At 39.9% G+C, this 22,021-nt stretch overlaps 1 protein-coding gene across 3 annotated transcripts in view; it reads left to right on the top strand.

The window, feature by feature from the left end:
• DIXDC1 (DIX domain containing 1) overlaps positions 1-21,706 on the top strand; it is a 66,995-nt gene extending 45,289 nt beyond the window's left edge. For all 3 annotated transcript variants that reach the window (XM_014785175.2, XM_004427335.3, XM_004427336.3), the window contains 13 exons: positions 1,616-1,705; positions 3,499-3,552; positions 4,916-4,966; positions 7,164-7,268; positions 7,687-7,740; positions 8,215-8,307; positions 8,387-8,458; positions 9,471-9,560; positions 9,907-10,068; positions 10,583-10,649; positions 18,176-18,281; positions 19,516-19,624; positions 20,987-21,706. In XM_014785175.2, the coding sequence (XP_014640661.2) occupies positions 1,616-1,705; positions 3,499-3,552; positions 4,916-4,966; positions 7,164-7,268; positions 7,687-7,740; positions 8,215-8,307; positions 8,387-8,458; positions 9,471-9,560; positions 9,907-10,068; positions 10,583-10,649; positions 18,176-18,281; positions 19,516-19,624; positions 20,987-21,067 (1,134 nt within the window). In that variant the 3' untranslated portion in view covers positions 21,068-21,706. The remainder of the gene's footprint in view (positions 1-1,615; positions 1,706-3,498; positions 3,553-4,915; positions 4,967-7,163; positions 7,269-7,686; positions 7,741-8,214; positions 8,308-8,386; positions 8,459-9,470; positions 9,561-9,906; positions 10,069-10,582; positions 10,650-18,175; positions 18,282-19,515; positions 19,625-20,986) is intronic.
• Positions 21,707-22,021: the final 315 nt, after the last annotated feature.

Consider the following 22,021-nt stretch of genomic DNA (forward strand, 5'->3'; position numbering starts at 1 on the left):
TATCCATCAGTTGGCTTTCAGTTGGGTTTGCATTTTTCAGTCTGGGAGAAATCCGGTGGCAGATTAGACAGAAAAAGAAGAGAATCTACAGGCAGAAAGTCAGCATCCTAATATTCCCTGCAAACAGAGGCGTTTTAATTCACAGTCACATGATCACAATGAGAATTCGGTTCCATTATAGAATACAATGGGCCTCACAGCATCCACTGGGCTTCTTAACTCTTTCAGTGATGAACAAGTTGCATGCTAAGCCACATCCAGGATTTCTGACTTATTAGTATGCATTAGTTAGAGCCTGTTGAACACTGTGCCGGTAGAGTCAGTATTGCTGTAATGTTGCCCTCTCTTGGCTCCCTGTGGCCCTATGGCTTCTTATACTTGTCTATACCTCTTGTCACAACTCTGTGGGATAACTAAATTAATTTGATTTACTAAAATTTTACTAACTAGTGCTTGGTAGACCAACCAGTGGCTGGATTTTAAAATGTTTTTATATACCAACATTTGTGATGTAATTTGTGTTTTATTTATTGAAACGGGATTAAACCTCTGTAACTCTTTTGGTTGGATTGAGAAAAAATTGTGATATAAAATGGGGACACAGTTTAAAATCTTTCACTGAGCCGATAGGTCTCCTAATACCTACCTGCCAGGGTAGATCCCAGTTTTGTGAGTCCTAAAGTATACAATTTGGGAGGCCTTCTTTAAGAATGAGATTACAGGGCTGGCCCCGTGCATATTAAGTGCGGGGCATTCCACGTCAGCGGCCTGGGTTTGTGGGTTTGGATCCCGAGCGTGGACCTACACCACTTGTCAGCCATGCTGTAGTGGCAACTCACATATAAAGTAGAGGAAGATTGGCACAGATGTTAGCTCAGGACTAATCTTCCTCAGCAAAAAAACAAAAAACAAAAAACAAAAAACAAAGAGTATCGTTACAGATTAGGAGCACAATATTAGATATAAGACCTTAGGAGGGACAGTACATGTGAGGGGGCTCTGTGGCTTAAGCTGCCTTAGCTTCAGGGTAAATCTTCACCCCCATATTCTAATAAAAACAAAGCCTAGTCTGAAGAGTTGAAATGAATGAAGACATCTCTCTGCAAATACATTTTCTTTCTTGTTCTATCCAGGTTGCTTTTGAGAGTAAAAATGCAGAATTATTAAAAAAACAAAAATCAAAAATACTGAACTCAGTGCTCTAAATGTATTCCAAATAATTCATTATAATAAACTTTTATAAACCAGGATAATGCTACACTGCTTTTAGTCACTTTCCAGCTGGTACAATTCAGTTTGAACAGCTCTGGTTTGAAATGTCACTTCTGAAAGGGGAGTTTATTTTTAGATTTTTTTCTGGGGCCCAGGAGCCTTAGAGCAGAGGATTCAGGTATGTCGGGAGATATAAAAGAGACCTAGAGCATGGGCCCGACAAAAGGAACTCCAGATAGACCCAAGATGAGCAATTGGAGGTGTCTAAGGATCAAAAATTACCAAGGAGATTTCTAGAGGAAGCCCAGTTGTAATTTTGATTTGGGATGAGTTTACCAAGCCCAACTCTAGCCTTTGTCATCTGATGGGAGTTAAGTTTCTTTCTGCCGTTGTGGTTATTCAGGCGTTACTGCTCAATGGATCCTTACCTGAAGATGAACAGGAGAGGCCCTTGGCCCTCTGTGAACCAGGAGTCAATCCGGAGGAACAATTGGTGAGCTCCTTCTTTTGTGACTAGACACTAAATAATCTGGTTTATGTATTTGGTTTATTTGTAGCATTTGACACTGTTGTCCACGCCTTCTAGAAATGCTCTCTTCTGTGACTCCAGCTCTCCTGGTTTTCCTCATATATGTGTGTGTGTCTATTTATTTCATTTATTTATTTTTTAAAGCTTTAATGCATGGTTGTGTATCCTAGTTGTTAGTTTAGTTCTCTATGTGAACCACCACCACAGTCTGACAACTGACAGATAGGTGGTGTGGTTCTACAACCGGAAATGAACACGGGCTGTTGTGGTAAGAGCACCGAATCTCAACCGCTAGACCACCAGGGCTGGCTCCCTCATATATTTTTGACTGCCCTTTGTCTCTCTCTCTCTGTCTCCTTCCTTCCTTCCCTCCCTCCCTCCTTCCTTCCTTCCTTCATCAACAAATATTTATTGAGTGCCGACTGTGTGCCAGGCACTGTTGCAAGGTGCTGGAGATGTGCCAATGACAAGACAGACCTAAGACCCCATCCTCATAGAGTTTACACTCAGGTCCCCTTTGAAGCTTCTCTTTTTCTGCCTGTGTGTTAAATGTGGGTGCTCCTCAGAGTCCCACTCTGGGCCTTCTTCTGTCTTATTCATTCACCTGGGTAATATCTGCCTCCATAGCTCCACTCACTTCCCACCCGACTCAGATGTTGCCTCTCAGATATTTATTTCTAGCTCAGCTCTGTCTATGGAGTGCTAGATTTATGTATGCAGCATGCAACTGCTGGTCGATTATCTCCACTTGTATGTCCCATGAGCATCTCAATTTCAATGAGTCCTAAATTAAACAGCTTTTCTCTCCCTTCTCTCCTGGCACCAAAACTGCTTGTCCTTTTGGATTCTGTTTCTTATCACTATCCATCTACTCAAATACTGAACAGAAATCTGAATATCATCCTTGAATTTATTTATTTTTTTTTTGCTGGGAAAGATTCTCCCTGAGCTAACAACATCTGTTGCCAATCTTCCTCTCTCACTCTCTTTTTTTTTCCTTCCCCAAAGCCCCAGTACCTAGTTGTATATTCTAGTTGTAGGTCCTTCTAGTTCTTCTCTGTGAGCCACCGCCACAGCATGGCAACTGACAGACAAGTGGTGTGGTTCCGCGCCTGGGAACCGACCTCAGGCTGCCAAAGTGGAGTGCACCAAACTTTAACCACTAGGCCATGAGGGCTGGCTCTCATCCTTGAGTCCTATTGACTCTTCCCTCTATACCCAATTAGTCACCAAGTTTTGTCAGTTTACTTTTTAAATATATTCATCCAGTTTTTTCCCTTCTCATAGCCACTACCTTAATTCAGGCCTTCAGTATTGTCACAGCCTTTTAACTGGTTTTCCCGATTCCTCTCCTGCCCTCCTCTAATTTATTTTCTGTAAAACAGCAAGAATAATTTACCTTCAGTGCAAACTTCATTTTGTGATCCTTTTGCCTAAAACTTTCCATCAATTCTCCGACGTCCTCATGGCCTTTCATGATCTGGTCCCTGTTTCCTCTCCAGCTTCATCTCTTGCCATTTCTCTTTCCCCTTGCCTAACCCCCTGCACCCAGCACACACACATATTCACTCTAAACTTTACCCAGTTTCATCCACTTTCACTACCCTGGGCATATGCTTCCACTGGAGGGCAGGGACTGTTTCCAGTTTTTCTTTGTATCCACAGTACAGTCCTAGCATCTAGTAAGTGCTCAGTAAATATCTGTTGAATGAATGCCCTCTGAATTTCATAGCAGTCTCTTTTTGCCTTGTATTCAGATTATAATCCAAAGTCGTCTGGATCAGAGTATGGAGGAGAATCAGGACCTAAAGGTATGACAGGACATCCACATTTTACCCTGTGAAAAAAATTATGGGAATGTTACACACCAACTTCAGGATGGTAATGGGGAGAGGGGAAAGGATATAGACTTGGGACTTTAGCTGTATCTGTATCTGTATTATGTCTTTAATTGAAAGAGAGAGAAGTCTTAAATGTGGTAAAAAGGTAACATCTTTTTAATCTCAGTGGTGGCTAATAGGTATCTATGTTATTATTGGTTATACCTTTCTATATGTTTGAAATGTTTCATCGCTTTTCTTTTTCTATTAAAATAAAAAATGGATATAATGTCAGTATGGTCTTTTTTTTATAATTGACATGTAACATTATATTTATTTCAGAGCTACAACATGTTGATTTGATACATGTATATATTGCAAAGTGACCACCATAATAAGTCTAGTTAACATCCATCACCACACATAGTTTTTTTTTCTTGCCATGAGAACTATTAAGATCTACTCTCTTAGCAGTTTTCAAATATACAGTACAGTATTATTAACTATACTCCAATATGGTCTTTTTTAATGAATATTTCCCAGAATTCTTTTAGGTTAGTGGGTCTTAACTTTTTTGGAGTCATAAGTATATGACTAAAGCCATTAACCCTCTCTCCAGAAATATGCATGAGTGCATGTACACACACTCACTGACTTTGGTTTTTATTTGAGTAACTTTCGAGCCCATCGTGGAGTCCAGGTTAAGAATCCCCACTTTAGATATGTTAATTCCAAACGCTTGATGTGATGGAATAGGTAAAGAAGAGAGTAGGGTCCGGGCTATGGGTGTTCCTCTCCTGAAAGATCTTTCCTAGTGACAATCATATACATATATTTAATCTATTGTAAGGTTAATTACTTCATATTTTGTTATGGTGCTAAATGTGTTTTTTGTCCATGAAGAACAATACCCTCTCAGAGAAGCAGAAGCATTATAACCCTTTGCTGAACATTAAAAACTGAGATAATTATTTAATGACGTTGGGGGTAGACATATTAAGATATGACATATATTTCAGTGACAGGGATTTAGATTATTAAGTTTTCCTGCCATGAAGATTGCTAAATATAGGAATGAGAGCCTGTGGGAATGTATGGTATCTTCTTTCTTGGCAAGACTCTTCTCTACCTGGGCAGTTGAGCCTGGGTGCCACAGGGAAGAATGGAATGGGTCCTGTTCTTGTTTCTACGGGTCAGCCTTTACTGTTTACTGGACCAGACCTGCTTTCTGCCCCAGTAGAGGGTTAATTTTTGGAATGGTTCTCTGAGTTTTGTGTTCTTACTGACAGAATGAGGTAATGCTTCTGAAGCAACCCAGATGCTACCATCTGATCTAACTATATTTGGTTTGCAGAAGGAGTTGCTGAAATGCAAACAAGAAGCCAGAAACTTACAGGGAATAAAGGTAAAAAAGGAAGACATTTAACTCTTTAAATAAACTCTCTACAAGGGAAAGTAGTCCCCGATGAGAGTGGTGCTGGGAGGATGGTTGGGTCCTGTGTTCTTTTCCTGGAGACGTTTGCTGGGGCCTTTAACAGGCTGTGTGCTGTTAGCAGAGAGAGGGCTTTGTGGATGGGGAGGGAGACACGTTGAGGGATATACCTTTGTTTTGCTGAAGCTTATTTCTGGTAGTTATGACTCATGGTACTGTCACTTCTCTCTGTGCCACCTTGATTGTTTCTATATGTAAAAACAATCCGTTTTTACAGCTTTCTTCAGTTTCAGTTTTTTATCAGTTTTCTTCAGTTCTAAAGAAGAATGTCCTCTTAAAAGCTGTAATTTACTTAGTTTTTGAATAGTTAATAACATTCAAATGGTTTAAGGTTAAGAAGGTACAAAAGGATAATCCTTGAAAAGTCTGCCTTCTGGCCGTATCTCTCTAGTCACCTAGTTCTCTTTCCTGGAGGCAACTTTATCAGTTATGAACAATTATGTATGTATATAATTTTCCCCCTAGTAATAATATAAATACTATAATAAATATAAATAGTATAAATAAATACAGCTTGACATGTTGCTTTTTTTCACTTAGCAATGTATCTTGGAGATCATTCTATCTCAATACATAAAGACCTTCTTAGGTCTTTTTTATGGCTGCATAGTAGTCCAGTATATGTATATATGATTATCTAATCAGTTCCTATTGATGGTCTTTTAGGTTATTTCCAGTATTTTGCTAATACAAACAGTGATCTAGCTAATAACCTTGAATATATGTTATTTCACCCAAGTAGGGGTATATCTGCTGAATAAATACCTGGAAGTGGAGAAGGCTCTCCACCACTTTTCTCCGCTTCCCTACACTCCCATTTATGGGCTGAACTAGAGTATAACAGCAGCATTTTCCAGAGTATGTTGTGTAGCCTTAGTCCTTTGAGATACTTCAGAAAACAAACATGTTTCATGCTCAAATAAGTTTGAGAAATGCCCTACAGGCTTGAAGAGTCACAGTGAATAATAGCATGTTAAAGGTCCTGAGAAGGTCTGTCATAAAGAGGTTGGCCTAAAAAAAGTTTAGAATTATTAACCACAGACGTGCTTTTTCTCCCATGCAACACTTAACTAACATCCCGTGGAGCTCACTTTGGGAAATGTTCCTGTGAACTGCTGATGCCAGGGGCATCTTAGACTCCCTTTGCCATGTACTGTCATGGCAGACAGCATATTTAGAATGGGCTCCCACATTCTCCAGTCTGTGCCATTTCTTTACAGTCTGTAGAGAGAGAACAGTCAGGGCAAATATACTGGAATGCAGCTCAAGTCCATTAGTTCTATTTGAAGTCACCATGGTTGGAGGAATGTATTATAGCTGACCCTTTTACTTAAGTATGTACAACCCACCTTTTCTTAGGCATGGTAAGAACCAAGAGGGTCAAGCTGAGAGGAAGACGGCCTAAAGCTGGTGAGATCCTAAGACACTGGGAAGAGGAACCATCAGTCCAAGAATAGTTCTGAGCATGGCAATATAATCCCAGTCCTGGTCCAGACTAGGCACTGGAAGGCAGTGGAAATAGGGCAGGAGCAGGCCTCTGGAAGGCAGGGTGGGGGTAATTCCAGGGATTCTATATGAACAGGTGGCAGGGAGCAATAGGGCCTAGCCCTCTAGGAAATGGGGATTTGGCAAGGAAGGAGAAGGAAAAAAAGCTCATCTAGATTAAGTATTTATATGCCCAGGATATAGATGAGAAAGCCAGGGTGGGAGGAAGGAGAGTGCAATGTCCAAGGTCACTGTCATGAAAGTAAGTGGTAGACTTGTAATTTGAATCTAGGTCTATCTGATCTCAAAGGCTACTCATTCTCTCTCCAGGACATCGTGCTTTCAGGAATGCACTAGAGGGTAGGAGTGAGTACTAGGTGGAGGAAAAATCAGGTTTCATCTGCTTGGTAGGACAATGGATAGGATTTTCCTTTAGATGCTAGTATCTTGGAAGAGGACAGAAAGATCTCTGCTCATCTCCTTATAGCAAGATCCTGTACTCCTTTTGTCTCTCAGTTTGCCAGAACTAATGCTGGGTATGCAGTGAGGGGTTTAAAACTTTTAGTAATAACTGGCTGATTGATAAATTGGGACCACAATAATGAGTATGCTTTTTTTACCCCAGGATGCCTTGCAGCAGAGGTTGACTCAGCAGGACACATCTGTTCTTCAGCTCAAACAAGAACTACTGAGGGCAAATATGGACAAAGATGAGCTGCACAACCAGAATGTGAGTTAAATGAACTCTGACCTCATTGAGCCGCAGCAGCAAAATAGGATACTGCATGAAGTCCTATCGGAGGATCTGCCATCCTAATCTCTCTTATTTCTGGATGACTGCCCTCTGCAATTATTTTTATCCTCCATGAAACTCATCTCTGTTCCTAGGTGAAAGCTCACATCACACGGGCCTTGAGCCCTTCAACTTTGAGGATACTAAGACAGAGGCTAAATTGTTGTGGTTCTACAGTCTGATTATCTTACTAAAGACATGGAGAGCAGCTGTGTGTTTTTACTGTAACCATGCCTTCTCTGTGCTGTATACTGTAATTGCCAGCATGAACTCGGGTTCCTAAGTAGCTGGTTTCCTACTGGGGTTGGCAGACAATACCTCCATGCCAGTTAATTCTTTCTTATCCTTCTTGCAGGTGGATCTGCAAAGGAAGCTAGATGAGAGGAACCGGCTCTTGGGAGAATATAAAGTAAGAATGTGTTATCAGTTTTGGAATGATTTCCATCTGACCTTTTATGAACAGCCTATTGTTGCTGTTGTTCAAAGAGCCCTTAGGTACCCTGTTCTCCTCCTTGCTTTCTGCAATGACATCTTTTTCTGTGTTCCCTTGATTCACTAACCCTGAAGAATAGAAAGCATGGCTAGGAGAAGGAGTACAGAACTAGGAGTCTGGAAACTTCAGTTCAGTCTTAATCTTTATCTCTAACTAGAATGGATGGCATGTAGTAGTCCTTCTACAAATAGTAGTTCCCTTCTCTCTTCCCTCCCCAAGAATCCTTTGCACTATGTAAGACTACTATGGTGTGTAATGTCCTCCTGTGTAGCTTGAGGAAAGGACTGTTCCCCTCGAGGTTCTACTTTCCTCAGGTGGAAATTGCATTGCGAAGGGTGAACTGTTTGATGTCCTTGGCTTTGCCACACATCTGAAAGCTCTCTATTGCAGAAAGAGCTGGGGCAGAAGGATCGCCTCCTTCAGCAGCACCAGGCCAAGTTGGAAGAAGCACTCCGGAAACTCTCTGAGGCCAGTTACCAGCAGGTAGGAAGATATTCAACCACTGACTTCCTGCCCCGCTGGCCTGAAGAAATCCTTTTCTGATTTAATCTCTGATTTGCAGGTGGACCTAGAGCGGGAGCTGGAACACAAAGATGTCCTTTTGGCTCAGTGTATGAAAAGAGAGGCAGATGAGGTAACCTACAACTCGGGGCCTCCTTCCCACATTTACAAGGGCAAAGAGGGAGATTCTGTTTCTGGCTCAGGGCTGAACCAAGGCCACAGGTCGGTTTGTTAGGAGGCTATTTGGTGAGGGGTAAGAGTGCAGACTCCAGGATAAGAAAATCTGGTTTCAAATTCCATCTTTACCACTTTTTACCATTGTGTGACTTTAATTTGCTTAGCTTCTGAGCCTTAGAAATAAGGCTCATCTGGAAAATTGAGATAATGGTGGCTTTCTCTGCCATTATGAAGAATACATAAGATTATCCATGTAAATAACTAAACACAGTGCTGGTAGATCCATCTGGCACAGAGTCAGGCTCAAAAAATAGTAGTCATTGGGGCCGGCCCTGTGGCTTAGCGGTTAAGTGCGTGCACTCCGCTGCTGGCGGCCCGGGTTCGGATCCCGGGCGCACACTGACGCACCGCTTCTCCGGCCATGCTGAGGCCACGTCCCACATACAGCAACTAAAAGGATGTGCAACTGTGCATACAACTATCTACTGGGGCTTTGGGGAGAAAAAAGAGGAGGATTGGCAGTGGATGTTAGCTCAGGGCCGGTCTTCCTCAACAAAAAGAAGAGGATTAGCACGGATGTTAGCTCAGGGCTGATCTTCCTCACAAAAAAAAGAAAAATAGTAGTCATTGTTTTTGTTTTTTTATTACTGAAGCAGAGACAGGAGGTGCTGGAGCAGCAGTCTCAGGCCCCCCAGTGGCCAGGCAGAAGCTAGGTAGGGGGCTCCAGGCTGAGGTTTCCATTTTGTTCATTCTACATTCAACAATGCCTACCAAGTGTCGAGTGCTGGGGACAAAAGGGGGAAAATATGCACTTATGAGACTTACATTCTAACCGAGAGAGACTTTAAACATATACATAATTATCTACTATGTCAGGAAGTGATAAATTTAAAGAAGAAAAATAAGACAGGACATCTTGGTTTGGAATTCTCCCTTCTAACAAGCATCATTTCATCTTGCTGCTATAGGTGACCAACTACAACAGTCACAACTCTCAAAGCAATGGTTTCCTCCTTCCAGTGGCAGGAAAGGGAGCTGCTTCCATCACTCACAGAGGGGTAGGTTCTTAGGATTTGAGTACAGACCTGTCACTTCCAGCTAAAACCAGAAGAGTACCCTAGCCATCTCCAGTAGATGAGGCCTTTTATATCCCCATTCCCTAATTCTTGCATCTGTTGGGTGTGTAAAGATGTGAGGCACTTGATATCCAAAATCAAGAATTAGTTGGCAAACAGTAGGCTTGCTTCTGTGGAGGGAAATTTTCTACTGTTCACACCTCCTCTCTCGAGAATAAAAGATCTATCCTGGAAGCCTCTCCCCTATATCTTCTTAAGCCCAGCGTTTGGGATGTGGTTAATAATATGGCACTGTGCCATGCCAACAGCACCTCGTTTTTGCCTGCAGACCAGCGACCTGCAGCTTGTTCGAGATGCCCTCCGCAGCCTGCGCAATAGCTTCAGTGGCCATGATCCTCAGCACCACACCATTGACAGCTTGGAGCAGGGCATCTCTAGCCTCATGGAGCGCCTGCATGTCATGGAGACCCAGAAGAAACAAGAAAGAAGGGTAATCCTCTTTGCATGGTGTTTCTGTTAGACAAGGTCCTGAAGCAGCTTAGTTTTATCAATTTTAATTTAGATGAAGGCAGTGCTAAAAGATATAAGACCCTGCTGAAAGTTATAGTTGCTTGTCTCTGGTTTTCCTCTCAGTGGACTCTTTATCATAGTGTGACAATCTAGGGAAGGAGTTCATGATAACTGTTGCTTCTAGCAACTGTATAACTGTCTGAGGAATTGTGGTTCTTGACCCCACAGGTCTCTATTTACTGCTTATTCCCTGCCTCCCTTCCCCCCTGAATGAGCTTGACGTTGGATGAGAAAATATATGAGAAAATGCATTGGAAACTCGAGAGCCTTTTATAAATGTACATTATTATTGTTAGGGTGACTATGCCCAAGTTTATATACTGTGGAAGAAGATGTGGTAGAAAGTGTATTTTAGGTACTCTTTTATGATTTAAATTTCTTGGTTAAGTTCTCCCACTGATCATAACTCTTGTGATTTTTGTGTGGCTCCCCAGGTTCGGGGCAAGTCACCCAGAACTCAAGCAGGTAGTGAATATCGGGAGTCCTGGCCCCCTAATTCAAGTAAGTACTCATTATTGCTCAGTAAGGACTCCTAGCGTATTAGATCAGAAATTTAGTATTTTTCATGCTACTAATATTTGGGGGATAGAATATTTCTTGTGGTACTTCACTGTTATGTTATTTCTGTAGCAATACTAGAATCGAGTTATTTCTAGGACTGTGAAGACACATACCATCATCATCACCACCATCTCCCCACGTTTAGCCATGTGCAGGATGCTGCAGACTCAGAGAGGCTAAAATGTCTTTGGACACTGTCAAAACATTTACACCGAACAAAGCAAAATATAAAACAACAAAAACACACACAAATCATCCTTCAGTACCAAAGAGCACAGATAATTTCCAGTTCTTCCTAGAGGCAAGAAGTTTAATTTCTTTGGGAATTTTCTTTAAAATTTTGAGTTCTTAGGTCATTCATTTTAAGTCCTGCAAAATATTTGCGCCATCTAGTGACCGTGACTAGGAAGTATGTTTTAACTGGCTCTGTGCTCACTCATTCATTACATTTTTTTCCCTGTTCATTTCAACATGTTGGAAATCTACTCTGCCTAGTAATTTCTATTTTAATTTTTATCTTACCTTTTGGTTTAATAATGTTCATATTTTCTTATCTTTTATAGTTTACCCAGGCCTAATCTAAAAGTATCTAACTAATAATTTACAAAAACCAAATAGTAAAAAGCTGACCATCACCAGTTTTGTATGTTGCATATACAATTTTAAAGACCACATTAATAAACAAAACTGAAAGTAAAACACTTAAAATATTTGCACCAATATGAAACGTAAAGTATTTTTTGTAGAGTAAATAAAATAGCATTCTTGAGCCTCCAGATATCTTTTCTCTTAAATGAGGTATCTACACTGGGAATGAAACAAATTATGTTAGTACCAAAATTAGTTTCAGTTTCTTTTCCTAGCCTTTTTTTTTTTTTGAGGAAGATCAGCCCTGAGCTAACATCCATTGCCAATCCTCCTCTTTTTTTTTTTTATTGCTGAGGAAGACTGGCCCTGGGCTAACATCTGTGCCCATCTTACTCCACTTTATATGGGACGCTGCCACAGCATGGCCTGACTAGCGGTGCATCGGTGCGCGCTCGGGATCCAAACCCAGGCCGTCAGCAGCAGAGCACGCAAACTTAACCACTGCGCCATGGGGCCGGCCCCTTCCTAGCCTTTTTTTGAAACAGTCATTTCTGTTTTCTTGAGAGGCTTTTTATTTTATTGTTGTCTTCTTCAGTAGTTTGTTTAGGTTAGTATAAACTGCTAATGTAGATAGGTCTAAATATTTAGAAATTTTTTTTCAAAAGTCTAATAAATTTCTCCTTCCCTGGAAAAATTCTATTGTGTTCTACAAAAAGAAGTGGTTAAAATGAAAGTAAATACAAAAGACCTTTTCTTCCCCATATTTTTAGTTGGTCTAAAAGATAACAGACGGGCCGGCCCCGTGGCTTAGTGGTTAAGTGCATGCGCTCGGCTGCTGGCGGCCCGGGTTCAGATCCCGGGCCGCACCGACGCACCGCTTCTCCGGCCATGCTGAGGCCGCGTCCCACATACAGCAGCTAGAAGGACGTGCAACTATGACATACAACTATCTACTGGGGGTTTGGGGGAAAAAATAAATAAATAAAAATTAAAAAAAAAGAAAACAAAAAGGTATTGCACACCTTAAACTTACACATTGTTTAAGGTAAACGTTATATAATATGTCAATTATATTTCAAAAAAGTTGGGGGAAAAATGGAAATAAAATTTGGAAAAAAAAAAAATAAAAAAATAAAAGATAACAGACTATTTAAAGCAAAAATAGTGTTAATATATTATGGGTTTATGCCATGTGTAAAAGTAATATCTATGACAACAATAGTACAAACATTGGGATAGAGGAATTTAGACTCTACTGTTGTAAGGTTCTTACACTGCAGGTAAAGTGGTATAATATTATTTGAAAGCTGACTGTGACTAATTAAAGTTATATATTTAAATCCAAGAGCAACCAATAAAATTTTTAAAAATTAAATAAAAAATTAATAGGGGAGATAAAAAAGAATCATAAAATACTCAATCCAATACCAAAAAAATTTAAAGTATTTCATTGCTAAAAATATTGGTTACATGTTGAAATGGTGTATCCAAATTGAGAATCTAAAACTCACCGGGCTTTGAAGACAATACAAAACGTGTACATATATATGTATACATATATATACACTTAATCCAAAAGCAGGGAGAACCAGAGGATAAAAGAAAAAAGGTACAAAAAACATATGGAACAAATAGAAAACAAGGTAGATGGTAGATTTTTAAAAGTAATCTGATTTTTATTACATAGTTCTTTACCACTTACAAAATTATTGTTTACTAGCATCTTATTAATTGGGAGGCAGCCTTGTTTGGTGGGAAAAACATAGCTTTGGAGTAAAGCAGAGCTGTATTTTAACTCTGGTGCTGTCACTTAGGAATTCTGGGACCTTAGGAACTAACTTCTGTTCTTCATTGGTAAATGTGGGTGATGATAGCCAGTTATGGTTGCTACAAACAGTAAAAGTTCTTAGTAAAGTAGCTGGTCTGAGGACCAGAGATTAAAAACCACCTGACCTAGAGACTATTAACATTTTATTGTATTTAGTGGAAGATGGTAGATTTTAATCAAAACATGTAATAAGTACATTAAATGTAAATGGTCTAAGCATATCAATTAAAAGATTAGAGATTGTCAAATTGGATGAAAAAACAAGATTCAACTATATGCTGTCTATAAGAAACCCACTTTAAATATGTTAATATAAATAGGATAAAAGTAAAAGGATGGAAAAAGATATATCATGGAAACACTAATCAAAAGAAAGCTGGTATGGTTATGTTAGTATCAGATAAAATATACTTCAGAACAAGGAATATTTGCAGGTATAAAGAGAGACAATATAATGATAGAGAAGATACGAATTACAAATATTAGAAATGAAAGAGAGGATATCACTATAGATCCTATAGACATCAAAAGCATAATTAAGGAACAAACAACTTTATGCCTATTAATTTGACAACTTTGATGAAATGAATAAATTCCTTGAAAGACACAAACTACCAAAACTTACTCAAGGGGAAATAGATAAGCTGAATAGGTTTCTAGTTATTAAAGAAATTAAATTTGTAGTTTAAAATGCTCCATCCATCAAAGAAAACTCCAGGACCAAATGGGTTCACTTAAGGAAGAAATAATAGCAATTCTACACAAACTCTTCCAGAAAATAGAAGGAACACTTCCTAACACATTTTATTTTACCCTGATTCCAAAACTAGTATCTCTAATGAACATAGATGCAGGAAAAAGAAAGAAAAGGCATAGAGATTGGAAAGGAAGACACAAAACTACCTCTATTTGTAGATGACACAATTGTCTGTGTAGCAATCCCAAAGAATCTGTAATAAAGCTGTGATAACTAAGAAGTGAGTTTAGCAAGGTCATAGAATACAAGGTCATTATATAAAAAGTCAATTGTACTTCCATATACTAGCAATGAATATTTGGAAATAGAAAAAAACTTTAAAGTATCATTTATAGTGGGACCAAAAAAAACATTAAATACTTAGGTATAAACCTTACAAAATATGTGCAACATTTCTATACCGAAAACTACAAAACACTATTGAAATAAGTCAAAGAAGATCTAAATGAATGATGGACTGGAGTACTCAACATTGTTAAGATGGTCCATTCTCCCCAAATGATCTATAGCTTCAATGCAATTCCAATAAAAATCCTACCAGACTTGTTGTAGGTGTAAACAAGCTGATTCTAAAATTTATATGGGACGATAAAGGGACTAGAATAGCCACACAAAACAAGAGTTGAGAAAGGTGAACAAAGTAGTTGGAGGGCCACACTATCTGATTTCAAAACTAACTATAAAGTTAGAGTAATTAAGACAGTGCAGTAAAGGCTAATGGATAGACACAGGGATTAGTGGAGCAGAGTAGAGAGTTCAGAAGTAGACTCACATGTATTGGCCAGTTGATTTTCAACAACAGTGCAAAGGCTATGCAATGGCAAAAGGATAGGCTTTTCAACAAATGGTCCTGGAACAATTAAAAGCCCATATTAAAAAAAAGAGTCTTAACCTATACCTCATACCATATACAAAAATTAACTCCAAATGGATCATAAACCTAAACTTAAAAAGCTAAAACTGATTTGTGATGCCTTTTAAAATCATGTACAGATGGTCCCTGACTTACGATGGTTCAACTTATGATGTTTTGACTTTATGTTGGTGGGAAAGCAAAATGCATTCAGTAGAAACTGTACTTCGAATTTTGAATTTTGGTCTTTTCCTGGGCTATTGATTTGTGGTATGATACTCTCTCGTGATGCTGGGCCGTGGCAGCAAGCTGCAGCTCCCAGTCAGCCATGCGATCACGAGGGTAAACAACCGATATACTTAAAACCATTCTGTAGCCATACAACCATTCTTTTTTTCACTTTCAGTATAGTATTCAATAAATTACATGAGATATTCAACCTTTATTATACAGTAGGCTTTGTGTTAGATGATTTGCCCAACTGTAGGCTAAGGTAGATGTTCTGAGCACATTTAAGGTAGGCCAGGCTAGGCTATGATGTTCAGTAGGTTAGGTGTATTAAATGCATTTTCCATTTAAAGATATTTTCAACTTAGAATGGGTTTATCGGGATGTAACCCCATCTAAAGTCGAGGAAGGTCTGTATTAAATTTACACATACACATATATACAAGGATATGTTTCTGGGTCATTTATTCTCAGATTTTTTTGTACGTGATTTTTATAGTAATGCCACACTGAAGTAACAATTATCATTTTATCATAAGATTTAATGTTGAGTAAGACTAGTTCTCCCTCATTACTCTCTTTTTGTTTTTCACTCTAAAGTCTGTGCAATCCAACCCAGTCTTCCTCACTAGTCACCTGAAACTATTCTCACTAATGTCATTGATGACCTATTTACCAAACCTGTCTTTAGTTACTAGGCCTCTGTGTTGCAGTGGACATCATGATTACTCTTTCCTTGAAGTTCATCCAAAATGTGTACATAACATTTCTATTAGTCAACTTGGGCTGCCATAACAAAATACCATAGACTGAATTACTCAAACAACAGAAATTTATTTTCCTACAGTTCTGGAGGCTGGAAGTCCCAAGGTCAGGGGGCCAGCGTGGTCAGGTTCTGCTGACGGAGGGCTTGCTTCTTGGCTTGCAGACAGCCACCTTCTTTCTATGTTTTTACATGGTGGAGAGAGAGCTCTGGCGTCTCCTCCTCTTATAAGGGCACCAGTTCTATGGGATCAGGACTCTACTCTTATAACTTCATTTAACTTTAGTCCCTCCCTAAAGGCCCTATCTGCAATACAGTCACATGAGGGTTTCGGGCTTCAACATATGAATTTCAGGAGGACAGAGTTCAGTCCATAGCAGTATTATTTTCATATATCATAACTTTTTTCACTCCAGTAGACTTTGAACTCCTCAAGGGTGGGGATTGTATCTAATTTATTTTTGCATCTCTAGTACTTGATACATAATAGGCACCGAGTAAACATTTTAAATGGATGACATAACTCACTTCTGTTCCTCTCTTAGGTAATGATACTACTATGCGTCTATTTTCCCAGACCATAAATCTCAGTTATTTTTGACTTTTCTCTTTTATCCCTGATGTTCAACTATATCCCAAGTACTAAGACTTTTACCTTCTAAAGTTCTTTCAAATCCATCCCTTCTCTGGCTCCAGGGCTACATCTTGCCCTTCCTCATCTTTCAGATTGTTTTAATTGCCTCTTAATGGGATTACTGGTTTCGAGAATTTCTCCCATCCAACCCATACTTTACTTTGCTGCTAGATTGACCTTTCTAAAATGACAGTCTGATTGTATCGCTCCCTTTTAGTATCTCCCCAGAGCTTAAGACTCATATCTAAACATCTTAGCCTGGCAGAGTCCTTTGTGATCTGGCCCCTGCCTACTTTATTATCCTCATCTTCCACAACTTCCCTTATGCTCTCCCTTATGCTTCTCTTGTGTGTTCCTTATGCTCCTTACTAGTTGACTTTCAGTTTTACAAATACAAGATCCCATTTCATGCCTTTACGTGTATCCTTCCCTCTTGGAATGCCCTTTCCAACTTCTCTATCTGATGATTTTTTAAAGCTGCTTTGTTTAAGGATTCTCCAAGTGTGGCGCCTTTCTGACCTCTTCTAGGTGGAATTAACTGCCCCATCTCCAATTTTCCTTGTACAAATCTGATTTTAGTGTATTGTAATTATTTGTAATCATATCGGTCATCCATACGATACTGTAAACTCTTTGAGGTCAGAGACCACATGTAGTTGATTTTATATTCTCAAAATCTAGCACATGGTAGGTGCTCAATAAATGTTTGTTAAATGAATGAATCAATCATCATAAAATTTAATGATAAAAATGAATATTTTATTTTATTAAACAGCCACTGTGTGCCAGGCACTGTTCTAGGTGTTGGAGTCAAATGAGCATCATGGTGTGTAGGTTTCAATAGTTAGCATTCTTTGAAAAAAAATTCAGAAAACTGATTGATTGTGATTGCTGTGCAAAGAGAAAATGTTCCCTTGTCTTTCTCCCCTGTATTAATTCATCCCTCATATCCTCCCTTATTTTAAACTCCTTCACAGGACTGCTTTCCTGTGGCTGCCAGTTTGATTGGGATCAATGCCTAGAATAAGTTAAGAAGAAAATATGTGTAGGTGGAATTGCGGGAGAGATTTTAATGAAAGTCTAATTATTGTTTTTTGGTCCTTATGATAAAAGTTTCTGATTGGTGTTTTTTCCTATTTTCTTAAAGTCATAATCACAAGTACTCATTAATTAAAATTTTCCATAAGTACCTATACAAAGGGTAGAGACAAGATGTGGATCAAGAATCCTGAGTTAAAAACCATGGGACCAACACATATAGATATTGAATAGCTAAGGGATAAGGTAGGTCTTGTACCTTTTAGACTGGAAGCATAAGGCTCCTTGGAATCTGAGTTTCTAAGGTTACTTTGCTCCTATGGTTCATGTTCCTATTTGTTTCTCTTTTCATGAATTGCGTGAGCATTCTCTACCACTGACCTCCAAAATCTAAATGTTAGCAGTGTCTGCAGCTCCTGCTATGTGTCCATTCTGCCCTAGCTGAAATCTTGCTGGGCTTCTCTGACCTCTTTTGACTCTTAGCAACAATGCCTGGCAGAACAGAACAGAACATTCTCCTGCTAGAAATACCTGGAATGGGTGAGAAATGATGGTCCTTGTGATAGTGTCCATGTCTGAAGCAGCTCTTGTCTTTGTGGCCCCAGTGGTGACTTCCTGTGGGTCACACCCCATGGATATGGTGTTTGGCAAGGGTGTGAAGGCCGTGCTGTGACCTCAGGCAGCTCTGTTCTCCTGGGACATTTTGAACAACTGGAAATGAGGGGTGGTTGGGAGCAAACTGAACATTCTGACCACAGTGTCTCTCTCTGATTGCAGAGTTGCCTCACTCACAGAGCTCTCCAGCTGTCAGCAGCGCCTGCACTAAAGTGCTCTATTTCACTGACCGGTCCCTTACACCCTTCATGGTCAATATACCAAAGAGGTGAGATACTGGGATCGTTATTTCTCTTTAAAAAAGGACAGGGGCTGGCCTGTTGGCGTAGTGGTAAGTCCGTGCGCTCTGCTTTGGCGGCCTGGGGTTCATGGGTTCGGATCCCGGGCGTGGACCTGCACATTGCTTGTTAAGCCATGCTCTGGCAGGTGTCCCACATAGAAAATGGAGGAAGATGGGCATGGATGTTGGCTCAGGGCCAATCTTCCTCAGCAAAGAGGGGAGGATTGGCAACAGATGTTAGCTCAGGGCTGATCTTCCTCACCAAAAAATAAAAAATAAATAAAAAAGGACAGGAAGGCAGAATCATTGGTTACTGCCCATCTCACCAGCTGAGAGGTGTTTGAGAAGCAGTATGGTGTAGGGAGACGAGTACAGGAGATAGAGGTTCTAGTTCCAGCTTTACCACAAACCAGCAGCATTACAAGGGACAAGTCAAAATCTGCTAGGTACAGATGCAGTAGTAGTGCTTCCAATCCTGATATGCAAATATGCTCCAAGTTAGGAAAAATAGTTTTTAAGTGCTTGAAATAGTTCCTGCTGATAGCCATGGATTGCAGCCTGGCACTCCAGGGCTATTACTCATTGATCTTCATTGTTATTCGATGACTGCAACTAACCTATTGAGAATTCACGTTAAAAAGCTTCAAACACTTGGTTAATATACTTCCTTAAGGTAAATGGCTTTGAAATAAAGATTTTTAAACTCTGGAACCAACTACTGAGAGACGTGATAGGATTTCCCTTCCCTTAAAGAGTCTGCTTACTTAGTCTGGGTTAAAGGGGAGCTTTCTGAAGCTAGAAGGAAAAAGATGATGATACTTGATTTAATTCTACCAACCTAGACAAATGGAATATTGTTGCAAAGAAGGAAATCAAGAGAACTTTGTCATATTGATAGTTCAACAAATTTGATTTCAGAGACCTTATGTCTTATTTCCAGAGGAAAAGAGAGAAAAGTAATTTGGCTGCTGCTGAAGCAACAAATCTATTCTAAATTCTCAGATCACCCCATATGTAATGCCATTTTCATTCCCTAATGGTGACTGGCTCCCTAACCTCTGCTGTTTTAGAATGATTGGGGTTATCAAGGGCAATGACCTAACAAGGCCATGCTATTTCTGCCTGGAGAGACTTGGGCAGGGGCCTGCGTTTAAAGCTAACATCTTATCTTTCCAACCTATTGATAAACAGTCTATTTTAGTGCTCTTTCCTCTTGTTGTAGGTTGGAGGAGGTGACACTGAAGGATTTTAAAGCAGCTATTGACCGGGAAGGGAATCACCGGTATCACTTCAAAGCGCTGGATCCTGAGTTTGGCACTGTCAAAGAGGAGGTAAAGAACCCATGGGGAGTCTGGGTGGTATTACTGGTCATTCCTGAAACCCAAACCTCCTACTCAAGGACTCGTACCCAGAGGAACCTGAGTTCCTGAACCAGGTCAGAGGAATTTCCCAGAGCCTCAGACCAGTCTGATTAGTCTAGACTGAGAAGGTCAGGGAATGGCCCCAGAAGTTGGTAGCTTCTTTAGTTCAAGGACTTAATCACTTTGACCAAACTTGGATAGAATTTTTATTTTAAAAAGGAAAAAGTTTTGTTAGGGAAAATAAAAGGCCTAAGCTTAAAGAAAAGCCTGGCTTTGGGGTCCCTTTTCTTTTTCTGTGTGAGGAAGATTGGCCCTAAGCTAACAACCATTGCCAATCTTCCTCTTTTTGCTGAGGAAGATTGTCCGTGAGCTAACATCTGTGCCCATCTTCCTCTATTTTGTATGTGGGATGCCGCCACAGCATGGCTTAACGAGCGGTACGTAGGTCCACGCCTGGGATCCAAACCAGCAAACCCTGGGCCGCCAAATTGGAGCGAGCAAACTTAACCACTATACCACTGAGCCAGCCCCTGAGGTCCCTTTTCTATCTGTAGTCAAAGCTTAGAAAACTTGCTGTTTCCTATGCAGGCATGAATATAGGGAACTGTATATTGTGGAGGTAGTTTCTCAGATAATGAAAGTGAGGAACCCTGGAAAGTCACCTATGCTTATTCTCACCTCCTTGACTATTTTCTTAGCCTATGCTTCTCTTTAGAATCCATCTGCCAAAAATAGACTTCTTTTGGGGGGAAGGGTTCTGGGTTATGACATGTTGCAAGTGCTCTCATTGTGGTTACAGAATTAAAAAGGTTGGAAAAGCCAGTATTTTACTTTGTAAAGATTTCCTAACTGAAATGTTTTAATAACCCTGTTCTATTAGTGGCTTAGGAAATGAATTGGATGAGTGAATGAAAAGAACTGCATGCAAACATATTAAGATTAGTCTTCTTTCTAACCTTTTTCTTTATAATGCCTGGGACCAAAATTTTCCCCTTTCTCATTTTTTTAACGCTTATAATTACTGTGGTTCTCAAGAAGCCCAAAATGCTCTAGTAACTTATTAATTCTTGTAAATCTCTATGAGCAAAGCAATGTTAGGGATGCTTTTACTATTTCATAGATGTGGAACTAAGAATGTATAATATTAAATATATATATTTTTTACTGGTTATAACTTTAGGGACAAAACCAAAGGGACATAGACTCTAACTCAAGGCTGTCCTCCACACTTTCTTATCCTTTATGTTGGAGGTCTTATTTTTACAGCAGCAGTTGTTTGGTGAGACTCCCTATCTTACTGTTTTTTCATTGTGGCTTTTTTTCTTTTTCTAGGTTTTCCATGATGATGATGCCATCCCTGGATGGGAAGGGAAAATTGTAGCCTGGGTGGAAGAAGACCATGGAGAAAATTAATGCTGAGTATTATATTAGGGGCCTGTAGAACTTGGCACTCCTGGCTGCTTCACTCAGGAAAGAGAACTAAAACCAGAAAACACTAAGAAGTTTCTAGTTCATGCTGCCAAAACAGAAACTTCTCCAAAAAACACTAAGTTTCTAGTTCGTGCTGCCAAAACAGAAACTTCTCCAAGTGTGACAGTCGCAGGCAAGTCTTCTTTCTTTGCCTGGCATACGTGGTACTTAAAATCCCTGTTCAAATGTAGACCATGGGTTCATCTGGAGTTCCTTGTCCGTGGGAACGCAGTGTTTTATTCTACTCTGAGGACAACAAACCGAAGGCCTTAACCAATGGGAATGGATGATCCCGCTCCTGTAGGGGCATGGCTGCTATTATCTGGAACCTGGGAATTGGATGCATCAGTCCTGTGTGTTACAGTATTATTTTAATTGGCCTCAATGGTTGCAGCAATCAGAGTCCCAGCATTTGTACTCACAGACAAGGCAAAGGTACCAGCTTTTTTGCTTCTTTGCAGCTATTGCAAACCAAGAATAAACTCATGAGGTGGTACCAAAGATGAAAGCCCACTCTTCAGGAATCTTTTGGACTGGACATGGATGGTGCTGACTTGCTGATTGGATGGAAAAAGGGCTGCCCATATTGTGCTATCCTATGTTAAAACTGTAATTAAGTAAGACCTTGGGCTGCCTCTTGTGTCTTAACTGCTTCTGCAACTTGTCCTTTAGCCCACAGAGGCATATTTCATGTACTGCTAATTTTTCTCTGGGGGCTCTTTAACTTTAGAGCCATTTTTTTTCCTTCCAACTGATGAACTTTGTGTTTGAAAGGAATAAGGAGTCAAAGTCTGCTTAAAAATCCAGGCGGGTATGGAAAGGTGCTGCTACCCATATCTTCTTGACTTTCTTTCTCTCATGACTTTCTTTAGCTCATGGCATCTCCTTCGCAGTCAA

This window comes from Ceratotherium simum, chromosome 7 (genome assembly GCF_057802395.1).
Source record: "Ceratotherium simum simum isolate JZ-2026a chromosome 7, ASM5780239v1, whole genome shotgun sequence".
In the NCBI taxonomy this organism is placed as follows: domain Eukaryota; kingdom Metazoa; phylum Chordata; class Mammalia; order Perissodactyla; family Rhinocerotidae; genus Ceratotherium; species Ceratotherium simum.